The 24309-nt window shown below is 39.9% G+C and overlaps 1 protein-coding gene across 1 annotated transcript in view; it reads right to left on the reverse strand.

The window, feature by feature from the left end:
* The window catches only part of MLF1 (myeloid leukemia factor 1), a 32260-nt gene extending 8935 nt beyond the window's left edge, over positions 1-23325 (reverse strand). The window contains exons 1-2 of the mRNA XM_074963700.1: positions 23161-23325; positions 6418-6580 (exon numbers count right to left, since the gene is read on the reverse strand). Coding sequence (XP_074819801.1) covers positions 6418-6580; positions 23161-23213 — 216 coding nt within the window. The 5' untranslated portion in view covers positions 23214-23325. The remainder of the gene's footprint in view (positions 1-6417; positions 6581-23160) is intronic.
* Positions 23326-24309: the final 984 nt, after the last annotated feature.

The raw sequence follows: 24309 nt of genomic DNA on the forward strand, positions 1-24309 counted from the left end.
CAGTTATTCCCCATTTGGTTGTTGTGCATTTGATTTTTCCCTTTCTAAAATGTAATACTTTGAACTTGTCGTTTTTAAATTTCATCTTGTTTTCAGACCAATTCATGAATTTGTCAATGTCATTTTGAATTCTAATCCTGTCCTCCAAAGTGCTTGCAATCCCTTCCAGCTTGGTGTCATCTGCAAATTTTATAACCATTCTCTCCACTTCATAATCCAAGTAATTAATGAAAGCATTAAACAGTAGTGCATCAGGAAAGACCCCTACAGGGTTCCACTAGATACTTGCTCCCAGTATGACAGCTAACCATTGATAATTCTTTGGATATGGTCTTTCAACCAGTTGTGTTTCCACCCTATAGTAATTTCATCTAGATCACATTTCTTTCATGACATACCAATATTTGTTACTCATGGCTAAACTTCATTAGGCAGAAAGAGGCGTGGAATGGTGTTCTGATCAGAAACAGACATATCAAGAAAGACATTTGCGTGACAGACCTTTGAGTAGCCTCCAATTTTTATAATTCTCAGTCACAAGACTTACATTTACACAAATGCATTATATCTCCTTTGGATAAAGCAGACAGCGGACCTAAGAGAAGCAGGAGGTATATGAGTGACTCCTTTCTGACTAGCATGCACCACATTGGGTTAACCTAATGAATTACTGGAGGCTTTATTTGTTTCATACGTACTGCATAAGTAAGCATTTCTTCACAGTTTAAAAGTTAATTGCATAATTCACAACATATTGTTTCAGGAAAGCACTATGGAAAAATGATTTTCATGGTCATCCTGGAGTAGGGATGGGAAGGAAATCTTTGCACATCACTGACAAATGACTCAGAATTAAAATGCAAAACTATAAAGTGAGCAGCTAATCCCAGTGCGGCACAAAATCTCATGAGAAAACATGTCCATATCAAAAGGGACGGCCTGAAGGAGAAAAGTGAGCCTTTGCAAATGGTGTAATTATTGTCAAGGGTCTGAAGAAAATCCAGTGATATAGGCTTGTTCAGGTTAAGTTACGTTTAGCATCTCTCTCTGTCCTGACAGGGAAGAAATTACAGGTTGTTACTATACTGCTCCCTAAAATATACTTCAAAACATACAATTATGCTGACTGAGTAAGTTTAATTTAAGGATGTCCATTCCTAAAGCCAATTTAAACACTTACACATATGGTAAATACATTGTCACCAAAATTCCATTTTTGAATTTGATTTGAAAATCGTGACTGTTTCATTAAGAGTGCAACAGGCAGATCAGACTAGTGCACACTTTAGAGTGAGAGAGAGATTTTCCTTGTCAAAGGAGATGTTATCAATGTTTTTGGGTCCTACAAGTTCTCTACTCTCTTCTTTCATCCAGAAAGTCTAATGGTGGCCATGACTTTCACATTCACTCACATATACAGAAGATATTATTGCTTAGAAGGTTCTTGACAGTGTTATTTTCTTTCACCATCAATGAAGAAGCTAATGACACTACATCTGTCTACTTTTCTTTTGGAGAACCAGTATCATTGATATCAGCAGGAACATGGTATAGCTATGGAAACATTTCCTCATCAACTATTTAACTGCAAAGCAGCAAGGAGCTTGTGTATCATTTGAACGTCTTATATCAGAATGCTGACTTCCAACCACACCACAAGCTAGTGTGCATGTTCCTGTCAAAGCACTCAGTATTCCCATTTTCTTCTGTACTGTACTCTCCACCCATCCTGCAATAATTGTGTCAGAGGCACAATCATTGTGGAAAACGTCTCCATTTGTTAGAGTTGTTCTATGTTGTTTCTGAGTTGGCTACAAGGGCCAAAGAATGACAGTGATACGGGGCTGAGAGTTTTGCAAAAAATGGTGGTTCTGTGTGTTTGTTTGCTCCAATTATAAGTGTTAGAGAGGCAAGAATGAAGAATTCAGACGAAACAGAAATGTATTTGATAGAGGAACAGATGAGTTCAACATTTCAAAGCATAAATATTTAGAAACTACTGTGGATTTTTGAGTGTAGATATTTGTGCTCAAGGAATGTAAAAAAAAAATTTTTTTTTCCAGCTACGTCCCCCCCCCGCAAGCTATTGAGGACATTCCTCAACAAACTAAAAACACTGGCACAATTCAAGTTCTGGTCCTAGAGCCAATATTGCCCTGCTAGTAATACTAGCAAAAGAAATTATCTTTCCCCCAAAAGTTTTGTAGATTAAACAAAAGTATATCAATTTTTAAAAGGGCAAATCAAACTACTTTGAAAATAAAATTTCAGCAGCAGTATCAAACTTGATATCAGTGGAATATTTTACTCAATCTCAGCATTTTCACTAGATAAAAACATACATTCCCACTAGGTAAAAACATTCCTTAGTTATATCACTCAGCATTTCTAACAAGCAACTACAGTAGTTAGCAAGCACCATGTAGCTATGATTTATTCCTGTTTCAGTCAGAAAGACAATACATAGATGTTAGCAAAAGTTACAAGGGCTATTTCTCTCAGGATACTAACCATGCTACCAAAACTGCCAAAGGGCATGAGGGAGCAGCTCACTGCCTGGAAGAAAAGTACCAGTTCCTTTTAATTATTGTACCTGTTATGCATCATGCTTAAAAGAAATCCAGTGCACTTTCACATACAGCAACTGAAATAATAGGTTTTTGGTAAAATTTTTAAAAAATGTCATTTAAGGGGACCTCAGTGATTTATAATATGATAAAACAACATAACACAAAGCAGTTTTCTGTAGACACAGCAGTACAATTATTTCCAAATAAAAAAAGATGACTGCACCCATGCTGAATAAATCATATTTACACAAATATAATAGAAGAAACATCTGTGTATCATAGCAACCTTTATACCAAAGGTAATTAAAACATAAGGTGTACTTCAAACGTCCCTTGCTTCCCCACACACTCTTAATTCTGCTTATGTAGTAGAGGCAGTTACAGAGAGGTTAATTAAAACCAACAAGTCTGTTTCTACTTGACATACAAATTTACATAACTAAATTACAAAAGGCTGGCATAAATTTTACGGCAGAAAAATTGAAGTAAGTGATGCATCTGATCTACTCATAAGCTCTCATTTTATGTAATGCAAGAGATTAATGTAGACTTAAAAATGAAATATATACATATTCTCTAAAATATTCAGATCCCTCAGGATAAACCAAATCTACTCTACCATGTCAGCAGTTTCAAAGGTCATTGCAAAGAAGTTCTAAGTATATCTATCGTCACATTCAGAACAGTCTGAAGACTAATAAATCCACAGTGCATAAATATATTCTTATACAGATGCATAAATAGATGCAGCTATGAACACCATCAGATACAGTGCCTGTAAAATTGACTAGTTGGTCTTGAATATCCCTTTCTGAGAGAACAGTTCAAATGCTGGAAAACAAATTTAAATTTCCACGAAATAAGGATGAGATGTTAAATTTACACACACACACACACACACACACACACACACACACACACACACACACACACAGAGAGCCACCTAAATAAATGTGCATAGCTCATAAGGGTATAACACTTTCTAATAATGCAAGTTCAAAATGGAATACAATATCTGATTGCAGAATATTATACACTGTATGGAGCCATATACATTGCAGCTAAGGCTGATGGCTAGTATTGGGAAAAAATGCACAAGTAACTGTCACAACTTCCTTTCATATCTAAACAATTTAGTTTTTGATCATGGTCAATTATAAATTAAATATCCTTAATTTTATAATAAAAAATGTAAAACCATTTAATATTTGCCTAATAGTTTAAATCCATAAAAAAGCTCTTATTGCACTATGACTGGACATATAGAGAGCCAAATCTGAAGACAATTCATGAAGGTGGCTTGCTCAGCAGTAGAGCAGGTTGGAAAATGGAAAAAGAAATTCAGTACTTTGGAGTTTTTTCTATAGCAATTTTGAATTTTTTGGAACTTTTCTCAACCAGTTCTACTTAATAGCTGTGGTAACCAAAATCCAACTGTTTATTAAAAGAAACTAAAAATTCATAAATATGAAAAGATACAGCTCGAATCAGACACACTGAAGACAACTTAAGAAATCAGAGTATTACTGCAGGTGTTAATGCACTGTATTCTTCCACCACCCTCACCGCCACCAAAGAACGTTAAACAAGCTTTGTGATCCGTTTAGAAAACAGTGTTCAAACAAACCTGGAAGAATAGTTAAAATCATAAAACAACAAATGCGATTGCTCCCAGATTGTTGCAACATACATTTTATTCCTTTTTAAAATGAAGCTTAGGCACTATAATTTACTTAAATACAGTAGGAATTGTACTTTCATTAATGACTGGATAATTTACCAGCATGAAATCAGACAAAAAAGTTTTGAAGCTTTTAAATAAATTAATTCTTCTCAAAGTGTGTAATTTAAATCTGTAATAAAGACACTGATATGTCTCTATATACCAGCTAAGGAACCACCATCAGGTCACAGTATCCAGCTCTAAGTTTTCTGTGTAACTTGGCCACTGTTTTAGGGCAACCACAAGGATTTTTTTTTTTTTTTAAAAAGGATATTGGCGTGACTTTAGGCACCAAGACCAGGCAGATGTATTTTTCTTGGTGCTCTTTCAAAATACTTCAGTGTCCCCAAACACTAAGCTCCTCCCAACCACAACTCATGTTCCTCCGTGCCCCAGATTTGTTGAGATTAGACAGTGAGAAATACCACTGTGTTTTTGTTTGTTGTTTTTTTAAAATAAGGTCAAGCCCATATTTAAGCATTTGCTGAACTGAAGCCCGAGAGCCTACTCCTCCCACGGACTTTAATGGAAGCAGAATCAGACCCCAAGTGGGTCCAACTCTATCTATAGTTTAAACTAACTTTCAGTTTATAAGCATAGGGGAAAGAATCTGGCAGTTACCCTTTTGACCTGCAGGTGACAGCTTGTGCTCCAGCTATGTTTATTAAGCTCCAAATATATAAGTTTGAATTACAGTGACTGATTCTGGCAAAGTTCCACAACCCCCTGTAGTTGTGTTATCCTTGAACTAAATGCCAGTGGTTCATATCTAATTTAAAACAAAGTCCAAATGCTTTGAACATAAAATATATTTGTCATGTTATTTAAAAACATATATCCTTTCTAAACCAAGAAATCAGATTAGATTTAGAAACAGAAACATTGCCACAATTGTCACTGCACGACTCATCCGTTGAAAGTGTACTTTATATAAGACAGACTGTTGCCAATTTTCTTCTCTTTTGCAGACAGCCTCAAGGATTATTAGATTTCATATCATTCACCTGATCCTCCTTAATTGTTACAGCCATATAACTGGAGGCAAGACATTTAAGGATCAGGCTGAATGTAGAATATGAAGCATCAATTCAAAGTAAAGAAATTGTATAAGGCTTAACATTATTCCAACAGTTTTAGATGTCTAGGTTTCAAGTGCGTTTTACACCCATGAAGGTGGAAATTCAAAGTTAATGACAAGCCATTACAATACTTAGGCTCAGACATAACTGAATTAATTATGGAGAAAGCAAGACCCACAACTATTCTGAGGCCAACATCATTTGATTTTGGTAAGTAAGTAAATTAAATGGAAAACCAAAAACTTAGGGCCCACAGCATTACAGGTCTTCTTCTACAGACTGCAGCCTCTCCACTTCAAAGAGCAGATAGCTTGTGGAGGCTTTGCAGGCCAGTAGCTTCAGACAGCTAAAGGACATTGATAGTGGCTAGCCATGTATCATCCAACTTTGCTGATTTAATCTGCCATACACATTTAGGGGCAGATTTTCAACTGGAACAACATTTATGCACCCTCATACTGATCCTAATAATTAAATGCATAAATTCTTGACTACATTTGTGTGTATAATTACGTAGGCCCAAGAGATCAGTTTATAAATTAAAGGCATAACTTATATACCCACTTTAAAAAAATCTTTCCTTTAACATTATGAAATAAAGGAAATTCATATGTAAAAATAAAGAGAAGTTTAGGGAAAACTCTTCCATTGGAAAATTTTATTTCCTGCTATTTAAACATTAGCCACGCACAAGTGTTTACTTCATGACCAGTTCTAACATTAAAAACTCATTTGTAGCTGTTAAGTAAAACTCTTCTATAGTGCTTTTCATTCAGAGATCATAAAGCACTTTACAACAGGAAGGCAAGTATCATTATCCCCATTTTAGGGATAGGGAAATGGAAGCTCAGAGAGATTAAGTAACTAGACCAACATCACATAGGCTAACCGTAAGGCCAGGCATTTAACTTTGATCTCCTATTTCCAGACCAGTGTCCCATCCATTAGACCAGGTTAGAGTCTCAAATCGAAGTGTTATGCCAGATACCTGAAATAATTAATTACTGGTAAAGGAAAAAAATCCTGAGATTATGAAAGGACTTACTCTCCGATTTCCTCTCAAAGCAACCTGAGAATCACGGTGTCCTCTTTGATCTCGAGCTCTTTCGCCACCCTCCGTAATACTGAGAAATGGATCTCGTCCAAAAGGATCAGAAAAGCTTCTCAGCATTTGACGCATGTATTGATGCTGCGCAGCAAAAGGCTCCCTGGGGAGGAGGAGAAAGAAACAAAGAAAACTCATGAATATTCTTTTAGAAAGTTAACGTGTCCAATTCCAAACTATGTAAAATTATTATGAAGTAGGCTAGGCCTGACTAGCAATAGCCAGAACTCCACTTAAAGCCACGACACACATTGGTCTCCAGACACCTCATCACCTTGATAGCAAAAACTGTTTTCAGTGGACAGCTCCATTGTAATAAACCCTAGGGAGGCAGAGATTTCCACTTATTCCCTCCACCCTGCTGTTCATTTCCCATGTATTTCTGTCTTCTATTCCCCATAGCTCTTTTGCCTCATCCTCCCCATCATCAACCCCTCTGGCTCTCAACTCTCCATATTTCATTTTCTTCCTCATCACCTTTACTGATGTCTCACATGCTTCAAATCCATCTTCTCTTCAACCCAACCTCATAACTTTTCTGCCTGCCAGGCTTTAATACCATTAACTTTATATATGTTGCCACACTTCCCCTTCCTTTCACCCGCTACATCTGAAATTCCCTCTCAGTATTAAGAGCATCACCCCACTCCACTTTTGTCTCCCAGTTGCTCCATATATTAACCAAAAGCCTGATTTCTAAAACTTGAATACTCCTATCTTCGTATTAGGCTTAGTTCTTTGCCTCTCCTTTGGTTGTTTCCATCCCTCCTACGTTTGTTTTTTCCCCACCTCCTTTGAGGCCCATACCATTCACTAAATCCATTCCTGGCTCATTCTCCCTTATTGTAAGCTCTCTGTTCACCCCTACTTTTCTCTCTTTCCCTCCAAATATGCCCTTTTATCCCCCTCTCCATCTCGGAAAGAATTTTCTCTCCTCTCTCCTCCCATCACCCCTCACTTACCTCTCTAAATCTGATCTTGTTTTTCCCCATAAGCTCCAAATCTGTATCTCCACATTCCTTAAGAACAGTGAACTCTTCCTTTTAACCTCCTCCAGATCCCCTACACTCCAGTTTCTACCTTCCTCTACTACACTGAACAAGGTAGCTACACCTCTCCTTTTAGCTTAATTAAAGGGATACATCTTAATCCTTCCCCTCATCCTTTTCATGTGTGTCCATTCGGCTTCTGTCTTCAGTCCCTCTTTTTGGCTCTAGGAAACCTTAACCCATCCCATGGTGTTAACTGCCTCTGTGTGAATTAGTCCCAAAACACCTTCCTAGCCGCACAGGCATGTCGTCTCCGACATCCAATCATCTCCTCATACTCACTGAAGGCTAATTTCTTTCCTTACCACTCTCCATTAAAAATTTTATTAAGATTATATTTAAAAAAAGTGAATGGTACAGAGTTGAAGCATATAAATTACTTGTTATCAGGGAATAACGTACAGATTACCAAGGGGTGTGAAGTTTGGTTTAGGATTGGATGGCATAACGAATACATAATCTATAATATTCCTGATTGGGGGTAAAAGGTTGACGGGTCAAAGTACAGACATTGAGATATGAGGGTATGTTGTTCCTACATCCCAAGCTTATAGCCATGTTGCCACCCTTGACTTTTCTCCTTCCCCCATAGCTATATATCTCACTAGGCCCTATAGCGTACGGGAGTTTTTTGTTTATTTGTTCATTTTTAAAACTGGCTACGTAAGATTTATATTAAAATCTAGAGTTATATTTGTAATATTGGGTGAAGACATTTGTTTATTAAAAACATGATTTTTAACCAGTGTCTCTTTAAGCTATGCATATACTTTACATCCATGCCGTGTAGACAAGCAATTCCATGTCTAGAAGTAGTTTTTCCACTGTCAAAAGCAGTCCCTACCCTACCCACATGATTCCTAGTTTTAGCTTCAGTCCAAACATGGTAAGCAACTATAAGGCAGCAAGTGTCTTGGCAGTTATTCACAGGATAAATGCCTTACTCACAGTGTGAGAAATATAAGCACAAGCAAGTTATCACCTGTACAACCCTGTTCTCAAAACCATAAAGCATAGGAGTGCCACCACAATTTATAATTGCATACATACACTTCCATAAAGCCTCCTCCTACTCCACAGACTTTAAATACGTTTAGATACCAAAATACAAAATGCATATACCATTTTTTAAATAATTTAATACATAGCAAAACTATCTGAAGGCTTTATCCATCCTCTCCTTCCCACACAAAGGACAGGTCTCATTCCCTATTAAGCACCAAATGAAATATGCTCAGTATGCCAAGCCCAAGAACATACAGGACTTATATTAGTTTTATTATAATTAAAAGTACATTCGTCTAGCAAGTTGCATTCCATTCCATCCCGTGTGGGTATAACTTTCAGGAGAAAACATGTTATGAAAAATGCAGTAGTTAAATGTGGTACAACAAGAGGCTTGTTTTTAAAAAACAAAACTACTAGTATTTGGCAATTGGTAAAGGTTTTACCTCTGTACTTACAAACGAAGCAAGTCAAAGAAACATGAAAAAACCTGAGGTCCTTACCTTGTGGGAATTGTTGAACATTTTTACTCTAAACATCATTCCTCCAATATTTCTGCAAGAGCATGTGCATATAACAGCAATGCATTCTAAGAATCTTTGAAATATTTCATACATAGCACTTAAAGCACTTTTCATTTAAGGATCTCAAAGTGCTTTACAAAGGTGAGATAGTACCTACGCCCACATTTTACAGTCTAGGAAGCAGACACAGAGTGTTTTGTCAAAGGCCACACAATGAGTCAGTGGCAGACCCACAAATAAAACAGAGATCTCCCAACTCCCAGTCCAGTAACTTATGCACAGGATCTTGTTTTGGAATGTGGCTAAACGGGAGCTGCTGGTACAATCTTACAAAACTTCCAGGTTTGCTAATAACCAACAAGACAGAAATGGAAAGCTAACAACTCTTTGTTTTGGGGGACACAACATGTTCAGTTGACTACTGTTACATCTCTGAAGATCACAACTCAAATCATAATTACAGGGATAAAGAGTTAGCTTTGGGTTTTGTTTTTTTAAATTTGACTCCAGCCCATTGTTGGTCCTAGCAGGACATACAAGATTTGCAGTGGTACAGTCTGGTCAGTGGCATTATCAGACAGTAAGAGATGGAGAAGCCCATTTAAGTTTAACAACCCATCATGGAAAGAAGATGCTGATTCTTTAATATTTGTAACTCATTTGTTGCTCAAGTATGAGTGTGGGTATTTGGGGGGTGGGAGGGGAGAAAGAAGATGAAGTGATGGCGAGGAGAGTTGACACCCATTAAGCGCATGAGGTTCCTGCATGTTTTGTACCCCTGTACTACAAAACTGACTGACTTTCTCAAGAAAAAAAAAAACTTCTTAAAGCATCTTGCACACCAAGCTTCTGTCCTTCACATGTTAAAAAAAGTTATAAGCCACTATAACTAAATTTATAATGGAAGCACTGACAACTCTGATAGCAAGGCAAATTTGTTGTTCCACTATTGTGCAGTAATTACATTTGCATTATGATCTAATCGGTAGATAAATTCTCAGTAAAGGTCAAATTAAGACTTTGAGAGGATCAGTAATGGGATATAGAACCTTTCTCATCTGAGGCACCAGTTCATACTCCATCCATATCAACAGTAACCCAAAGTTTCTTCAGTCTGATGGCTAAGGGGATTACGTGAAGTGATTTTGTATTGGTGTCAGTTCACCTCTCAGACAAATGTTCATATCACAAAATCCTTTGACAGTTGCAGTAGAGAAGCTAAGGATTCGGTGGGTCTGAGAACTGAACTGTTGTCTCACTTCTACAGGCAGGCCCTCCAATTCAGGAACTGGTGTAGTTCATAGGAAAGATAGCCCTTGTTACTGCCTGAACTGTGTATGTTCTGTGAACGGAAGAGGCTCCAGTCGTCTGAACTATTAATCAGGTATAATTCATAATCACTACAGCAAGACAAAATATAAATCATTTTAAAAATGAAAAGCCAGATACTGCAAACACTTATGCAAGCAAGTAACTTTACTCTTGTGAGTAACTTCACTGAGATGCTTACACATGCAGGCAACATATTTGCAGGACAAAGGCTGAAGTTCCTAAATTCAAGTGCTCCTCGTTCCCAGTTGAAAATAACAATGTTCTCAGAAAATGGTAACAAAATTATTATTGCTACTCTTTATTTTATCACACATTTTTATTCTGAGATGTGTATTCAACCGAATAACCATATTTTTATTACTTTAGAAGATCACAGGGTGGATAAACATAAATGATTTCTTTTTTAAATTAAAAAAAAAATCGGATTTTTTAATTTAAATCAGATTTTTTTGATAAAATGCTTTTTGAGGGAAAAAACCTATCTAAAGATAGTTTTAATTAAGATCCATGATGAGAGATCATGTAATAGATTATAATTTCTAATTCTATAGTATGAGATAATATATTCATGTAATGTTTAAGAAAAATTTTGTAAATGAGTTCCAATAGTTCATGGATTAGGGACCCAATTTTTTGGGGTTCCAGGGGCTTCAGTATAGATTATTTAGGTTAATCTTTCTATCTACCCAATGGGACTCAGCATCAGAGATGCTTAGTTTTGCAGCTCTCAAACTGTGGATTTGTGTCTCCAGAGATAACATTCTTGTTAACAGCAAAAATGTTTTTAAATAAATATTTCTCACAACTATATATATATGTTGTTATATATAACAGACCTCAACCCTATTGTCCCTCTGCAAATTTGTGTACACAGAGTCAATCCCTTACTTCTCTCTAAAAGTGCAAAATTTCAAAAAGTTCAATGAATAGTAGATTGTTGGGGGTGGAATAATCCGGACAAGGAGAAGAAGTCTGGAGACAAACGTGAGACGGGAGGGACGGGCAGCAGAAACAAAAGTGAAACTGTTTGAGCAGCATATTCCAGAAGTCTTGAGGTCTTTCTGTAGGGGCAGGATTTTAGAACTGCACTATAAGAATTAATGTATAATTTGATTTCATCCTGCTAGCCACCCCATTTGAATAGCAGAAAGGAATGACCCTCTGGGACTATGAGATTCTGTTTTCCCATATGCATTACAAATTGGGCCCTCTTTAGTTCTTTGTTTTAAGGTTTAGTTAGTAAGAGACAGTATTCTGTATTGTGTCTATGTTAAGTAGATTAGAAGAACGTTGAAGGCCTGGGTCTCAATGTAAATTGTTTTGGTTATTGACTAAAACTTAGCAAGGTTTAATTTGCAATGCCTTTTTGCTCGATAGAAAATACTACTGTTTGTATTCTCAAAGTCTCTGTAAAAGACTGCTTGTGTGAATGAGGAATGCATGCATCAGGAAAAGATAAGGTGTGAAGGCCATTGTTAGCAGATGGTCAAGAAAGGAGAAGTGAAGACACTTATTGAGATTTGTTGACGCCAAAGAACCATCAACACGTATCCATGATTGAGGAAGAGCAAATTGACCACCCTGAGGTGAAGGCTGGCACCCCTTAAGACAACTGATTAAATCGAAATCAGGACAGAATGACCCTCTCAGAGGTGTTTTGGAATGTTAACACCAATCGATGAGTAACCAGCAAAATCTATAGACTTCAACAGAGAAAAAGGAATATAAGAACAGGGTGCTTTGCCATGGGACTTTGGGTTCGTCTTGCCACACTCCAGGAGCATCAGATCGCGACCAATAGTGCCCTGCTCCCCTCTGCGACCAATCTGGCTGGCCACTAGATTGATCCAGACTCTGGACTGGTAACTATGAACATCAACTGGCCGGGGGGGGGGGGGGGGGAGAGAGATTGAAAAGCATATGCTAACTGTTGTATTCTCAATAAATGCGGCGTGCTGCCTTCTTCCCTATAAAGATCCCGTGTGCTTCTTATAAGTATAAGATTTCTGAGTATAGCCTTCATTGATTTGAGATCTACCATACCATTCTCTCACTAGATGGGAAAACCTATAATGGCAGCAGGCTGTAAAAGAGATCCAGTTTGGGAATATTTTAATGAAGTTCCTCTACCTGTGGGTAAGACAGGCATGCGCGCAAAATGCAAACAGTACAACAAAGAAATGCAAGGCCTGGTTGCCCGAATGAAACAACATCATGAGAAGTGTTCTTTCTCAGGAGGAAGCTGCGTTGAAGATGATGAAAGGAACAGGTCTGAACATGCAGGATCTTCAGGTTGGTAAACTTTTTGATTTCATACTTCTTTCTTAAGGACTGCCTGTCTTCCTTCTGACCTACTCTTGAATTCTCATGTTTGAGCAAAAAATGTAGCTGTTACTCTATGGTACTATCATTTTAGATGCAGTTGTGATAAAAAATAAATAGCTGAAATGGGCAGATCCTCCTTTTACAATTTCACCTTTAAAGTAGTACTGAGTGTCAGCGAATACAATGAGTACTACTAAATGAGCAGTATGGTAATAATAATTAAACTGCATTGACTTATTTTGTTTAGGAGAATCCATCCTCAATATATAGGATTCTGAAGACTATCCACCTTCAAGATCACCATCATTTTCTACAGTTTTAGAAAAAACAACGAGTTTTTGGGAGTGGTTGGGTCATAACAAAACCTAAACCTAATTTCCCCAATACTAATTTCTCCCTACTGTTACTCACACCTTTTTGTCAACTGTCTGTAATGGGCCACTCTCATTACCACTTCAAAAGTTATTTTTCCTCCGGTAGTATCCTGCTGTTAATTGATTTATCTCGTTAGACTGACCTCACACTTGGTAAGAAAACCTCCATCCTTTCATGTATTTATACCTGCTACTGTATCTTCCACTGCATGCATCTGCTGAAGTGGGTTCTAGCCCATGAAAGCTTATACCCAAATATATTTGTTAGTCTCTAAGGTGACACAAGTACTCCTCGTTTTTTTTGCTGATACAGACTAACAAGGCTACCACTTTGAAACCTATAGTTTTAGAGTTATCTGCCAATGATAGTGTTTCAGTCTCATCATGTATGTCACATAGCCACAGTATATCACCTGCAGCAAAAAGAAAAAAAATCTCCATCATCCGGAAACAACCATAGATAAGTTTGTGATAAGAACCAGCAAATTACAAAAAGAGGTAATTGATGAAAAAATTGCCTGGTTTGTTTATGCACGAACTCTCCTTTCCGTATGATTGAGAACCCACACTTCATGAACATGGTTCAGTCATTACGACCAGGATACAGTCCACACAACAGAGCAGATGTTGCAGGCAAATTGCTGGATAAAGGGTATGAAAGAGAAATTGAGCAGTGTGCAAAAAGTCTAGAGGGGGAAATTGTTAACCTGAGTCTTGATGGGTGGAGCAATGTCCACAATGATCCTGTTGCATGTGCTTGTGTGACAACAGAAGAAGGGAATGTCTTTCTTACAGAAACAATTGCAGAAACAATTGCAGAAACATTAGGAAATGCACACACAGCAGAATACTTACAAGAAGTAGCAGTAAAAGCTATAACAAACTGTGAAAAAAAATTCAAATGTCTAGTATGCAGCTTGGTCACAGACAATGCTGCAAATGTATCAAGGATGAGAAGAAATTATTTAGAAGAGAGTCCCAAGCTAATAACATACGGTTGCAGTGCTCATTTGATGTACCTCCTAGCCAAAGACTTCAGTGTTCCAGAAATAAAGGCTAATGTTGTTGAAATTGCAAAATACTTCCGTAACAACTGCTTTGCAGCAGCTGCTCTGAAAAAAGTGGGAGGAACCAAGCTAACTCTCCCACAAGACTTGAGATGGAACTCAGTAGTGGACTGTTTTGAACACAATATCAAGAAGTGGCCTAATCTGATGACAGTTTGTGAACAAAACAGATGGCACTGTCACAGCCAAAGTTCTCAACATTGGGTTTAAGAGAAATGTTGAACACATGCTAAGTACCCTGAAGCCTATTTCTGTAGCCTTGAACAAAATGCAGGGAAATAGCTGTTTTATTGCTGATGCTGTTGAAATTTGGAAGGAACTGAATGAGATCTTAAAAAGAGAAATATGCAATGACAGAGTTAAACTACAAACATTAAAAAAAACAAATGGGACAAGCACTATCTCCAGCTCATTTTCTTGCAAATATCCTCAATACTCGGTACCAGGGTCAAACCTTAACTGCTGAAGAGGAGGTGGCTATGACATGGACATCCAGCAATCATCCCTTCATAATGCCAACTATAATAAACTTCAGAGCCAAGGGTGAACAGTTCAAGAAATATATGTTTGCAGATGATGTTTTAAAGAAAGTCACACCAGTGAACTGGTGGAAGTCACTTAAGCACTTGGATTCAGAGACTGTTGAAGTGATAATCTCACTTTTAACAGCAGTAGCTTCTTCTGCTGGCATAGAAAGAATATTTTCTTCCTTTGGACTAATTCATTCCAAATTGAGAAATCGTTTGGGACCTGAAAAAGCAGGAAAGCTTGTTTTTCTTTTCCAGATTATGAACAAACAGGAAAATGAAAGTGAAGACAACTGAGTTAGCTGCAGAAGCCAATATTTTAAGTTTCTCATGTTGACCTGGCTGACATAGTCCATTTAATTTTTTTTAAAAAATATTTCATTTAACTACTTTAGTTAAAAACAATTTTAACAAAAACACACCTGATTTAAAAAATCTTGGATGTTTAACTAAATTCAAAAATTCATATGGTTGTTTTGTTAAAATATTACATGTTTGCTGTTGAAGAAAAAAATCCAGAATACATAACGTTGTTGTTTTAGTTATATAAAACAATTTAAATATCTGTCTGGTGACGTTCTCCTCCTAATACAGCATGGCAAGAAAATCCTCCAAATATAAATGATTAACCTGTTGAACTGGAGATAGTTCACCTTCCAGTGACTTCATAAATGTCTGCTTCAATTACCGTTAGTAAATGAAATAACCAAACAATCATTCATTTTCTGATATAGCTGTAAAATTAATCTGAAAAGTTTCCAAAAATAAATCACTTTAAAAACGTATAGTGTGTACCTTCTAAAAATGAAACCTACATCTATCTCTGAGTTGTGAAGAATATGTATTAAGGTTATAACAACCAACAAGAATGCACTTTAATGTAGAAATTCATGATTAAATCGAGTCTTCCTGACTAGTGATTTAAATCAAATCCACCCTGGAAGATCATACTTGGAATTAAATTATTTAATTAATTCACTATTTTAAAATAAAATTACATTAGTTCTGATTTGGAATGAGAAGTCAGAAGCAGCAGAAAGTCACACTGAAGATAACAGCTGGAGTGATATAACACATTGACAAGTTAAAAACAACAGAAGAGATCTAGCTTCTGCACTTGCCTGAGCTATTCAGAAGGAAATTCAGCTAGATCCTGGAAGCATTTTGACCAAGATCAACTAGTGCTTCCTAGGGCCAGTTCTCTAGAGATGGAGACATTTATATTACTCTTAACCAAGACGCTATTTACAATTCATCAGTCAAAAATCTCTCCTTGTTAGGCAGTGGAAGCCTTTATTATACTAATTTGGCAGTGAATCTAGTCATTGGCTGAAGAAGTAAGCTGATCCCCGTAGCTGTATGTAAAACAGCTCTGCAAGAACTGTTCCAGCAGTCAGTATCTCTCTCTCTCTCTCTCACACACACACACACTAAAGTTTTTTTTCCCTTGCAAACAATCCCCCATCCACTAGAGCAGCACTGGAGCCACACTAAGAAAAAAGGAGGAATGCCGACAGTTAAAAGTACAGTGGTGTTTCCACTATCCTTTAAACACATGACCTACGATAAACTAGACTTTATATTTTTCATCTTTCCATTCCTTTTATATATAAATGAAAAGTTTCTAAATAGGACAATTACCAGCAATTGTGGCTTTCATGTGGGAATCCTTGTTAGGGGAAATTTTGTGGTTCCTGTAAAACCGTGTACATCTAGTTGCCACAATATCATATGACCATTTCTAGAGGTCAATGGTACCAATCAAGTATAAATGTATGAAAGCCTGAGGACTACAGAAAGTTAACTCCACAGGTAAGAATATTCTTCTTGAGATAAGGCCCAGAGCATGCTCTCAGGTGTGCATATGCAACATAGGAACGGCCATAGTGGGCTAGATCAATGGTCCATCTAGCCCAGGATCCTGTCAGTGGACAATGGCAAATGCTTCAGAGAGAGTGAACAGAACAGGGCAATTTATCAAGTGATCCATCTCCTGTCTTCCAGTCCCAGATTCTAGCAGCCAGAGTTTAGGACACCCAGAGCATTGGGTTGCATCCCTGACCATCTTGGGTAAAAGTTCATGGAGGACAGGTCCATCAATGGCTAATCTAATTCTTTTTTGAAACCGGTTACACTTTTGGCCTTCACAATATCCCCTGGCATCGAGTTCCACAGGCTGACTGTGCATTTTGTGAAGCACTTCCTTATGTTTGTTTTAAACCTGCTGCCTATTAATTTCATTGGTTGACCCTGGTTTCATGTGTTATGTGAAAGGGTAAATAACACTTATATTCACTTTCTCCACACCATTCATGATTTTATGGTAGCATATTCTATGCTAGCATTCCCCATTTAGTCATCTCTTTTTTAAGATGAATAGTCCCAGTCTTTTTAATCTCTCCTCATATGGAAGCTGTTCCATGCCCCTAATCATTTTTGTTGCCCTCCTCTGTACTTTTTCCAATTCTATATTTATTTTTTTCAGATGGAGCAACCAGAACTGCACATAGTATTCAAGGTGTGGCAAGCCATGGATTTATATAGTGGCACTGTGATATTTTCTGTCTTATTATCTATCCCTTTCCTAATGGTTGCTAACTTAGTTTTTTTTTTTTTTTTTTTTTTACACTGCTGCAGCACTGTGAGCAGATGTTCTCAGAGAACTATCCAAAATGACTCCAAGATCCGTCTTATGTGGCAATAGCTAATTTAAATCCCATTAATTTGTCTGTTTAGTTGGGATTATGTTTTCCAATGTGCGTTACTTTGCATTTATCAAGATTGAATTTCGTCTGCCATTTTTTTGCCTAATCACCCAGTTTTGTGAGATCCCTTTGTAACTCTTCCCGGTCTACTTCAGAATTAACTAACTTGAGTAATTTAGTATGGTCTGCAAACTTTGCCATCTTACTGTTCACCCCTTTTTCCAGATCATTTATTAATATGTTGAACAGCATTTATTAGTGCAGTACAGGGTTTAATGTTTGTTTTGGTTTTGTTCACGGCCAGTTTTATCCAATGAACTATGTACTCAGCCAAAATTGTTGTAAACCATGTTAGTCTTTCCCGTAAGAACCTCTTCTGTGCAATAAACACTTCCCTCAAGGTATTGTTAGCACTGTTAAGTCATCACATCTTGCACAGATCACCCATGAGGCAATTTCACAGTGATACGTACCGAAGAGAAATAGCTACACTGGTTATAGCTTCTTGTCTTTTTGGAAGAATGGATGGTGGTTGCTCTGTTTCTTCTTTGCTCTAATCCACTCTAGTTTCTCTGAACTCCTGCTGCAGATACATTTGCCAAATGTAACACTGGCTGTCTCCTCATGTTAAAATTGTGCAACCCTGTCTCTGCAACTCAGGAGAAACATAAATAGAATGCTAAACTGTGTTCTCTGAGTTTAGAGATTACCTCTTAGAAATAATGCTTGTTTTGACTAGTTTCAACCTGGTATGTCAGCCCTTCAGCCAACCAACTCCTGTTTTATGTACACGATAAGTGAGCACCAGTGGCTCTTTGGTTATAGTATACTTGCATATTCAATCTATAGTATAAGTTCCAATTCGCATAGGCATCTTCATTTTTTAGCAGAAGCATGGCTTGCCCAATGTCTAAAATAAACACCCTTTCTAGCATGATGGGTAAGACCCTACCAAATTCACGGCCATGAAAAACATGTCATAGACCATGAAATCTGATCTCCCCCATGAAATCTGGCTGTTGTATTCTATTACCACTCATACTTGTGTGCTGCTGGTGGTGGTGGCGCTGCCTTCAGAGCTGGGCAGCCGAGATCAGCTGCTGGCTGGGAGCCCAGCTCTGAAGCCAGCACCACCAACAGCAGCAGCAGAGAAGTGAGGGCGGCATGGTATAGTATTGCTAACCTTACTTCTGCACCGCTGCCAGCAGCAGCGCAGAAGGGTGACAATACCATACCATGTCACCCTTACCTCTGCGCTGCTGCTTTCAGAGCTGGGTGGCCAGAGAGTGACAACTGCTGGCAAGGTGCCCAGCTGTGAAGGCAATGCCGCAGTCAGCAGCGGTACAGAAGTAAGGGTGACAATATTGTGGCACCCACCCCCCTAAAATAGCCTTGCGACCCCACCATGCATGACTCTTTTGGGTTGGGACCCCCATGATTACAACACACTGACAGTTCAGATTTAAATATCTGAAACCTTGAAATTTACGATTTTTAAAATCCTTTGACCGTGAAATTGACCAAAATGGACATGAATTTCGTAGGGCCCTAATGATGGGGAAATCCAGAGATGTTAAAGGTTCCTGCCTTGACTGCTTACTTTTGAAGTAAAGGTACTTCCATGTAGTAGGCAAGCATTGAAGCAGAGAACTGAGACAGCTGATATGATGGATGTTCAAAATATAGCCTGTGGTGTCATGTGTAACTGGAAAAAAAATCTTACAGAAAAAAAAAAAAAAAAACCACACACACAAGGGCAAAGAGTAACCTTAACAAGTACTGGGGCAGCATGAACTTGCTACTGGAAGCCTCAAAAGTAGCAGCAATATTTGGATTTTTTTCTGTATGGGAGGCCTTTTTAAGGGGGAGTTGCGGGGGGAGTATATAGAGGCTAGTGGTTGTTCTGATTCATAAAGTTCATGGGGTGAGGGATAGCTCAGTGGTTTGAGCATTGGCCTGCTAAACCTAGCGCTGTGAGTTCAATCCCTGAGGGGGCCATTTAGGGATAGGGGGCAAAAATTAGGGATTGGTCCTGCTTTGAGCAGGAGGTTGGACTAGATGACCTCCTGAGGTCCCTTCCAACCCTGATATTCTATGTTTCTATGTATTTCCTTTTCTTTCACTCAGCAATTCCCAGTATGGAATCATGTTATAAAGACATTATTAGAGCTGGGTGGAAAATGGTGGTCCCATCCTGGGACATTTTTAGAGATTTTGAAAAAATTTCCTGCCCTGAACCCAGATAAAAAAACCAATCTCAAAAATATTTGTGAACTGACAATGGGGGGGGGGGGGGGAGGAGGGGGATTTAAATAAATAATTTAGTTGGGACAATTGAAATGTTTTAACATTTTCAAAATGTTTTGATTTTTGATCCTTTCTATTTTACTAGTTTAAATTGCAAAATAAAAATTTGTTTGGAACAAAAAACCCAGACATTTTTATCTCAGAAATATCAAAATGGGACATGGACACTGAAGAATTCTTGAAGAAAAAATTTAGACAAACTGAGAATTAGATCAAGGTCAACCCTTTCTCGTGAACAGTCAGTTTCAGACCAAAAAAAATCATCCTGACCAGCTTTACTAAAGATATTTATTGATAATTGAATCCTTACAAGTGTCAATAAACGTAATAATGAATATTCTGTTCCTAATTGGTGATGATGTAGGGCCAAGTTCTTCTTTCAGATATTATTCTACAGCACCACTGATGGGTGTGTGCTTTAGACTTGTAAGAATACATATCTATTCTATAGAGTTTAGAATTTATAATCTAGATTAGAGACATAAAAGGAGTGGGTGAAGAAGGGAATGGGAGAAATTACATGGAGTGATGTGATTTGGATTGTTTTGGCAAGTGTTTTTGCTTTAGTTGAGTCCAAAGCAGACTGCGAAGAATTACAAAGGGATCTCACAAAACTGGGTGACTGGGCAAGAAAAAGGCAGATGAAATTCAATCTTGATAAATGCAAAGTAATGCACATTGGAAGACATACTCCCAACTATACAGACAAAATTTAAAAGTCATTGTGGATAGTTCTCTGAAATCCTCTGCTCAATGTTCAGAAGCAGCCAAAAAAGTTAACAGATAGTTTGGAACCATTAGGAAAGGGAGTAAGACAGAAAATATCATAATGCCACTATATAAAATACATGGTATTTTATATACCTTGAATACTGTGTGCAGTTCTGGGTCACCCCATTTCAAGAAAGATATAATAAAATTGGAAAAAATACAGAAAAGGGCAACAAAAATGATTGGGGATATGGAACAGTTCCCATATGAGAAGAAATTAAAAAGACTGGGACGATTCATCTTGGAAAAGAGACAACTAAAGGGAGCTATGCTAGAGATCTATAAAAATCATGAATGGTGGGGAGAAAGCATATAAGGAAGTGTTATTTACCCCTCCACTTAATACACAAATCAAGGCCCACCCAATCAAATTAATAGGGAGCAGGTTTAAAATAAACAACTTCTTCACACAATGCACAGTCAACTTGTGGAACTCGTTACCAGAGGATGCTGTGGAAGCTAAAAGTACAAATGGGTTCAAAAAAGAATCAGATAAGTTCATGGAGGATAGGTCCATCAATGGGTATTATCCAAGATGATCAGGGATACAACCCAATGCTTTGAGTGTCCCTAACCTCTCACTGCTAGAACAGGGGAGGGTTCACCTGATGAAACTGCCCAGTTCTGTTCACTACCTCTGAAGCATCTGGCACCAGCCACTGTCAGAAGACAGGTTACTGGGCTAGATGGACCACTGGTCTGACCCAGTATGGCCATTCTTATGTTCTTATTGATGCACAATCTTCTCAGACTGTGATCCTTAACTAAAAAGTTTCTTTAGGTAGAGTACATAAGAAAAAAACCTAGTAGATTTTTCATAATACCTGTGCTCTGCATAGTATTTAAGTTGTATAATCATAAACCACTTTTTGTAGCATGTTGTCTTTACAGTCCCATTGGATCAGAGGTGGGCAAACTATGGCCCACAGGCCACAACCGGCCCAGCTCTTGAGCTCCCAGCCAGGAAGGCTAGCCCCCGGCCCCTCCCCTGCTGTCCCCCCTTCCCTGCAGCCTCAGCTCACCATGCCAGTGCGTGGCTGTGAGCTCCTGCCGGGCAACGTGACAGCATGGCTGCCAAACATGCTGCTCTGAGCGGCATGGTAAGGGGGTGAGGAATGGTGGGGTTGGATAAGGGGCTGGGAGTTCTGGGGGGGGGGGGGGCAGTTGGATGGGGTGGAGGTTCGGGGGGGGCAGTCAGGGGACGCGTAACAGGGTGGGTTGGATAGGGAGTGAGGTCCTGGGGGGCAGGGGGGCAGTTAGGGGCAGGGGGGTCCTGGAGGGGGCGGTCAGAGGACAAAGAGTAGGGGGGTTGGATGGGTCGGGAATTCTGAGGGGGGCAGTTAGGGGATGGGAAGTGGGAGGATAGGGGGCTGTGGCCAGGCTCTTTGGGGAGGCACAGCTTTCCCTACCCAGCCCTCCATACAATTTCAGAACCCCGATGTGGCCCTCAGGCCAAAAAGTTTGCCCACCTCTGCATTGGATCAACTGAAGCATCAGGCAACCCACATTTTCTGCAGTTAAGAAATCATAAAAATATGGATTAAATCTTTTTTCAAAATATAAGATATGGGCATTTTAGCCGATAGGACTGCAATATACAAATGAATTGTGCAACAGTGTGAGAGTATGATGACTGGCAGTTACCTCTGATATGACCGTTCACCAACTAGGATGTGATAATTCCCCACTCGAGGCTACCCTACAAAGAATTCAATGTTGCGTGATGGGTAAGTGGGAGAAACAGGGAGACGAGAAGAAGAGCACCAGTATGATGGTTCTGGAAATCAATTCATGCTTTCCTTACCTGTCATCTCCTTGAGATTAAAATAAGAGATGTATTAACCCAGTGTTTACTGGAACATACTGTAAACCAAGAAATCTATCTATATCTAACACACACAAAAGTAAAGGCATTAAACACAGCCACAAAGACAGGTTTCAGACTAGCAGCCGTGTTAGTCTGTATTCGCAAAAAGAAAAGGAGTACTTGTGGCACCTTAGAGACTAACCAATTTTATTTGAGTATAAGCTTTTGTGAGCTACAGCTCACGCTCTGCCATCTGGACGACAGTTATGCAACTGTGAACGCCAATGCTTCATATGGTTCGCATGTACTGGCCTGACCACCCGCCACTGGCAGATCTCGAGAACACGAGGATAAAAAAAGCCAGCCCACTCCCCGCACTGCGAGCAATGGAGGCGCTGTGGGCAGAGCTGCAGCCTAAGTCCCTGACCCAAAGTCTTCCCCAAGTGGCTCTCTTAGGTTTCCTCCCCAGCTGAAAGGCGCGGAGCAGGACACTCAGAGCCAGGCGCCTTCACCATCTTTCTGCTTTCTACAGTTTTTCTGGCTAGTATTTCAGGGGGCCGAAGATCCCGGTTCCGATTCGGGCCCCTCCCCTCCACGTCTCCCCAGCGCGCATCACGCTCACAGCCACCTTACTTACCTGCCCGGCAAGGGCTGAAGCGCAAATGCCGCTAGGCCGCCGCCAGCGCTCGGCTCTGACGGCCCCGGGCAGGAGACCGAGGAGACGAAGCTGAGGAGCCGGCTCCAGGCCGCTCTGGGTGGAGGATGAGCCAGGCAAGGCAGAGAGAGCCCCCCCCCAAGCCTCGGGCGGGTGGAAGCTGTCCACGCGCAGGGGTCGCTGCCGCCGCCCTCCCCAGACCCCCGCCAGGTGCCTCGCCCCGCCGGCCACTCACCGGAAGAAGGGGTCTTCCTCGAAGAGGTCCCTCAGCCCGCCGGCCCCAAACATGGCTGCGACTCCACTCCTCCGCCTCCCTCCCGACTCGCCGTGGCACGGCAGCTGCAGCCCCAGCGCAGGCGGCGAGCCCGTCGGCTCCCCGCCGCCCGCCTCGCCTCGCCTCGCCCCGCCCCGCCCCGCCCACCAAGCTCACGTGAGGCGCCGCTCACGTCCCATTGGCTGCCACTGGCCTTGGCTGCCTCCCAATAGGGTGCGGGGAACGGAGTGGGCGGGTGTCGTGGTGGGGCTGCTGCCCTGGCAACCGCTTTCAACACAAGGCCTGGGCTTGGGCTGGTGGCCAGGTCGAGAAGCTTCTGGCTCGGCTGGAGCCTCAAGGGCAGCAGGTTACGGGGGCAGACAGCACCATGACAGCAGGAGGGGAGCCCCTACGGACGGGGGGACCGGGCAGGGCACCATGACAGGGGGGAGGGGAGCCCCAAGGACAAGGCACAGGACTGGACACAGCAGCACAATAAAGTAGGTTGCAGCATGAGTACTTGGACACGCAGCACCAAAATATTAGGGGGACCAGAGCATAGGGATGGAAAACCATGAATTAGAGGGGCCTGAGGGACGGTTACCTCAGAGAGCAGCTCCAGAGAAAACTATGGCACTAAATAAGCATATGGCTGCCTAGGGCCTCTTCTTGGGTGGAAGCAGAGACCTATGGAATATAGGAAGTCTAGGGCTACAGCATGTGGGGTTTCCAGCACCCAAAATGGAGCACTATTATACAGGGTCCCCAGAGCCATGGGCCAAAGAAAAGTCCAGGGGCAAGGGGCCAAAGCAAACAGTGCACTGTAAGACAATGAAACAATGAAAAATAGCAGAGACTTGGAAAAATATATTCTGTAGCTAGGATGTAATAGTCTATTTAGAGACAAGGAACAGAATTTGTGTAGGAAGTGGAGATGGGAACAATTTCCCTTCTTTCCACTTTCAAATTATTCATTATTTGTTTTACTCTAGCCCTAGGAGCCTTAGTCATAGACCAGGATCCCTGCGTGTTAGGCCCTTTGAAATGCAGACCAAAAAGACTGTCCCTGGCCCCCAAGGCTTACAGTCTAAATACAAGTCAGTGTAGATTGGTTCCTGTGCTTCTTTAGGG

Source organism: Natator depressus, chromosome 9 (assembly GCF_965152275.1).
Source record: "Natator depressus isolate rNatDep1 chromosome 9, rNatDep2.hap1, whole genome shotgun sequence".
NCBI classification, from domain to species: domain Eukaryota; kingdom Metazoa; phylum Chordata; order Testudines; family Cheloniidae; genus Natator; species Natator depressus.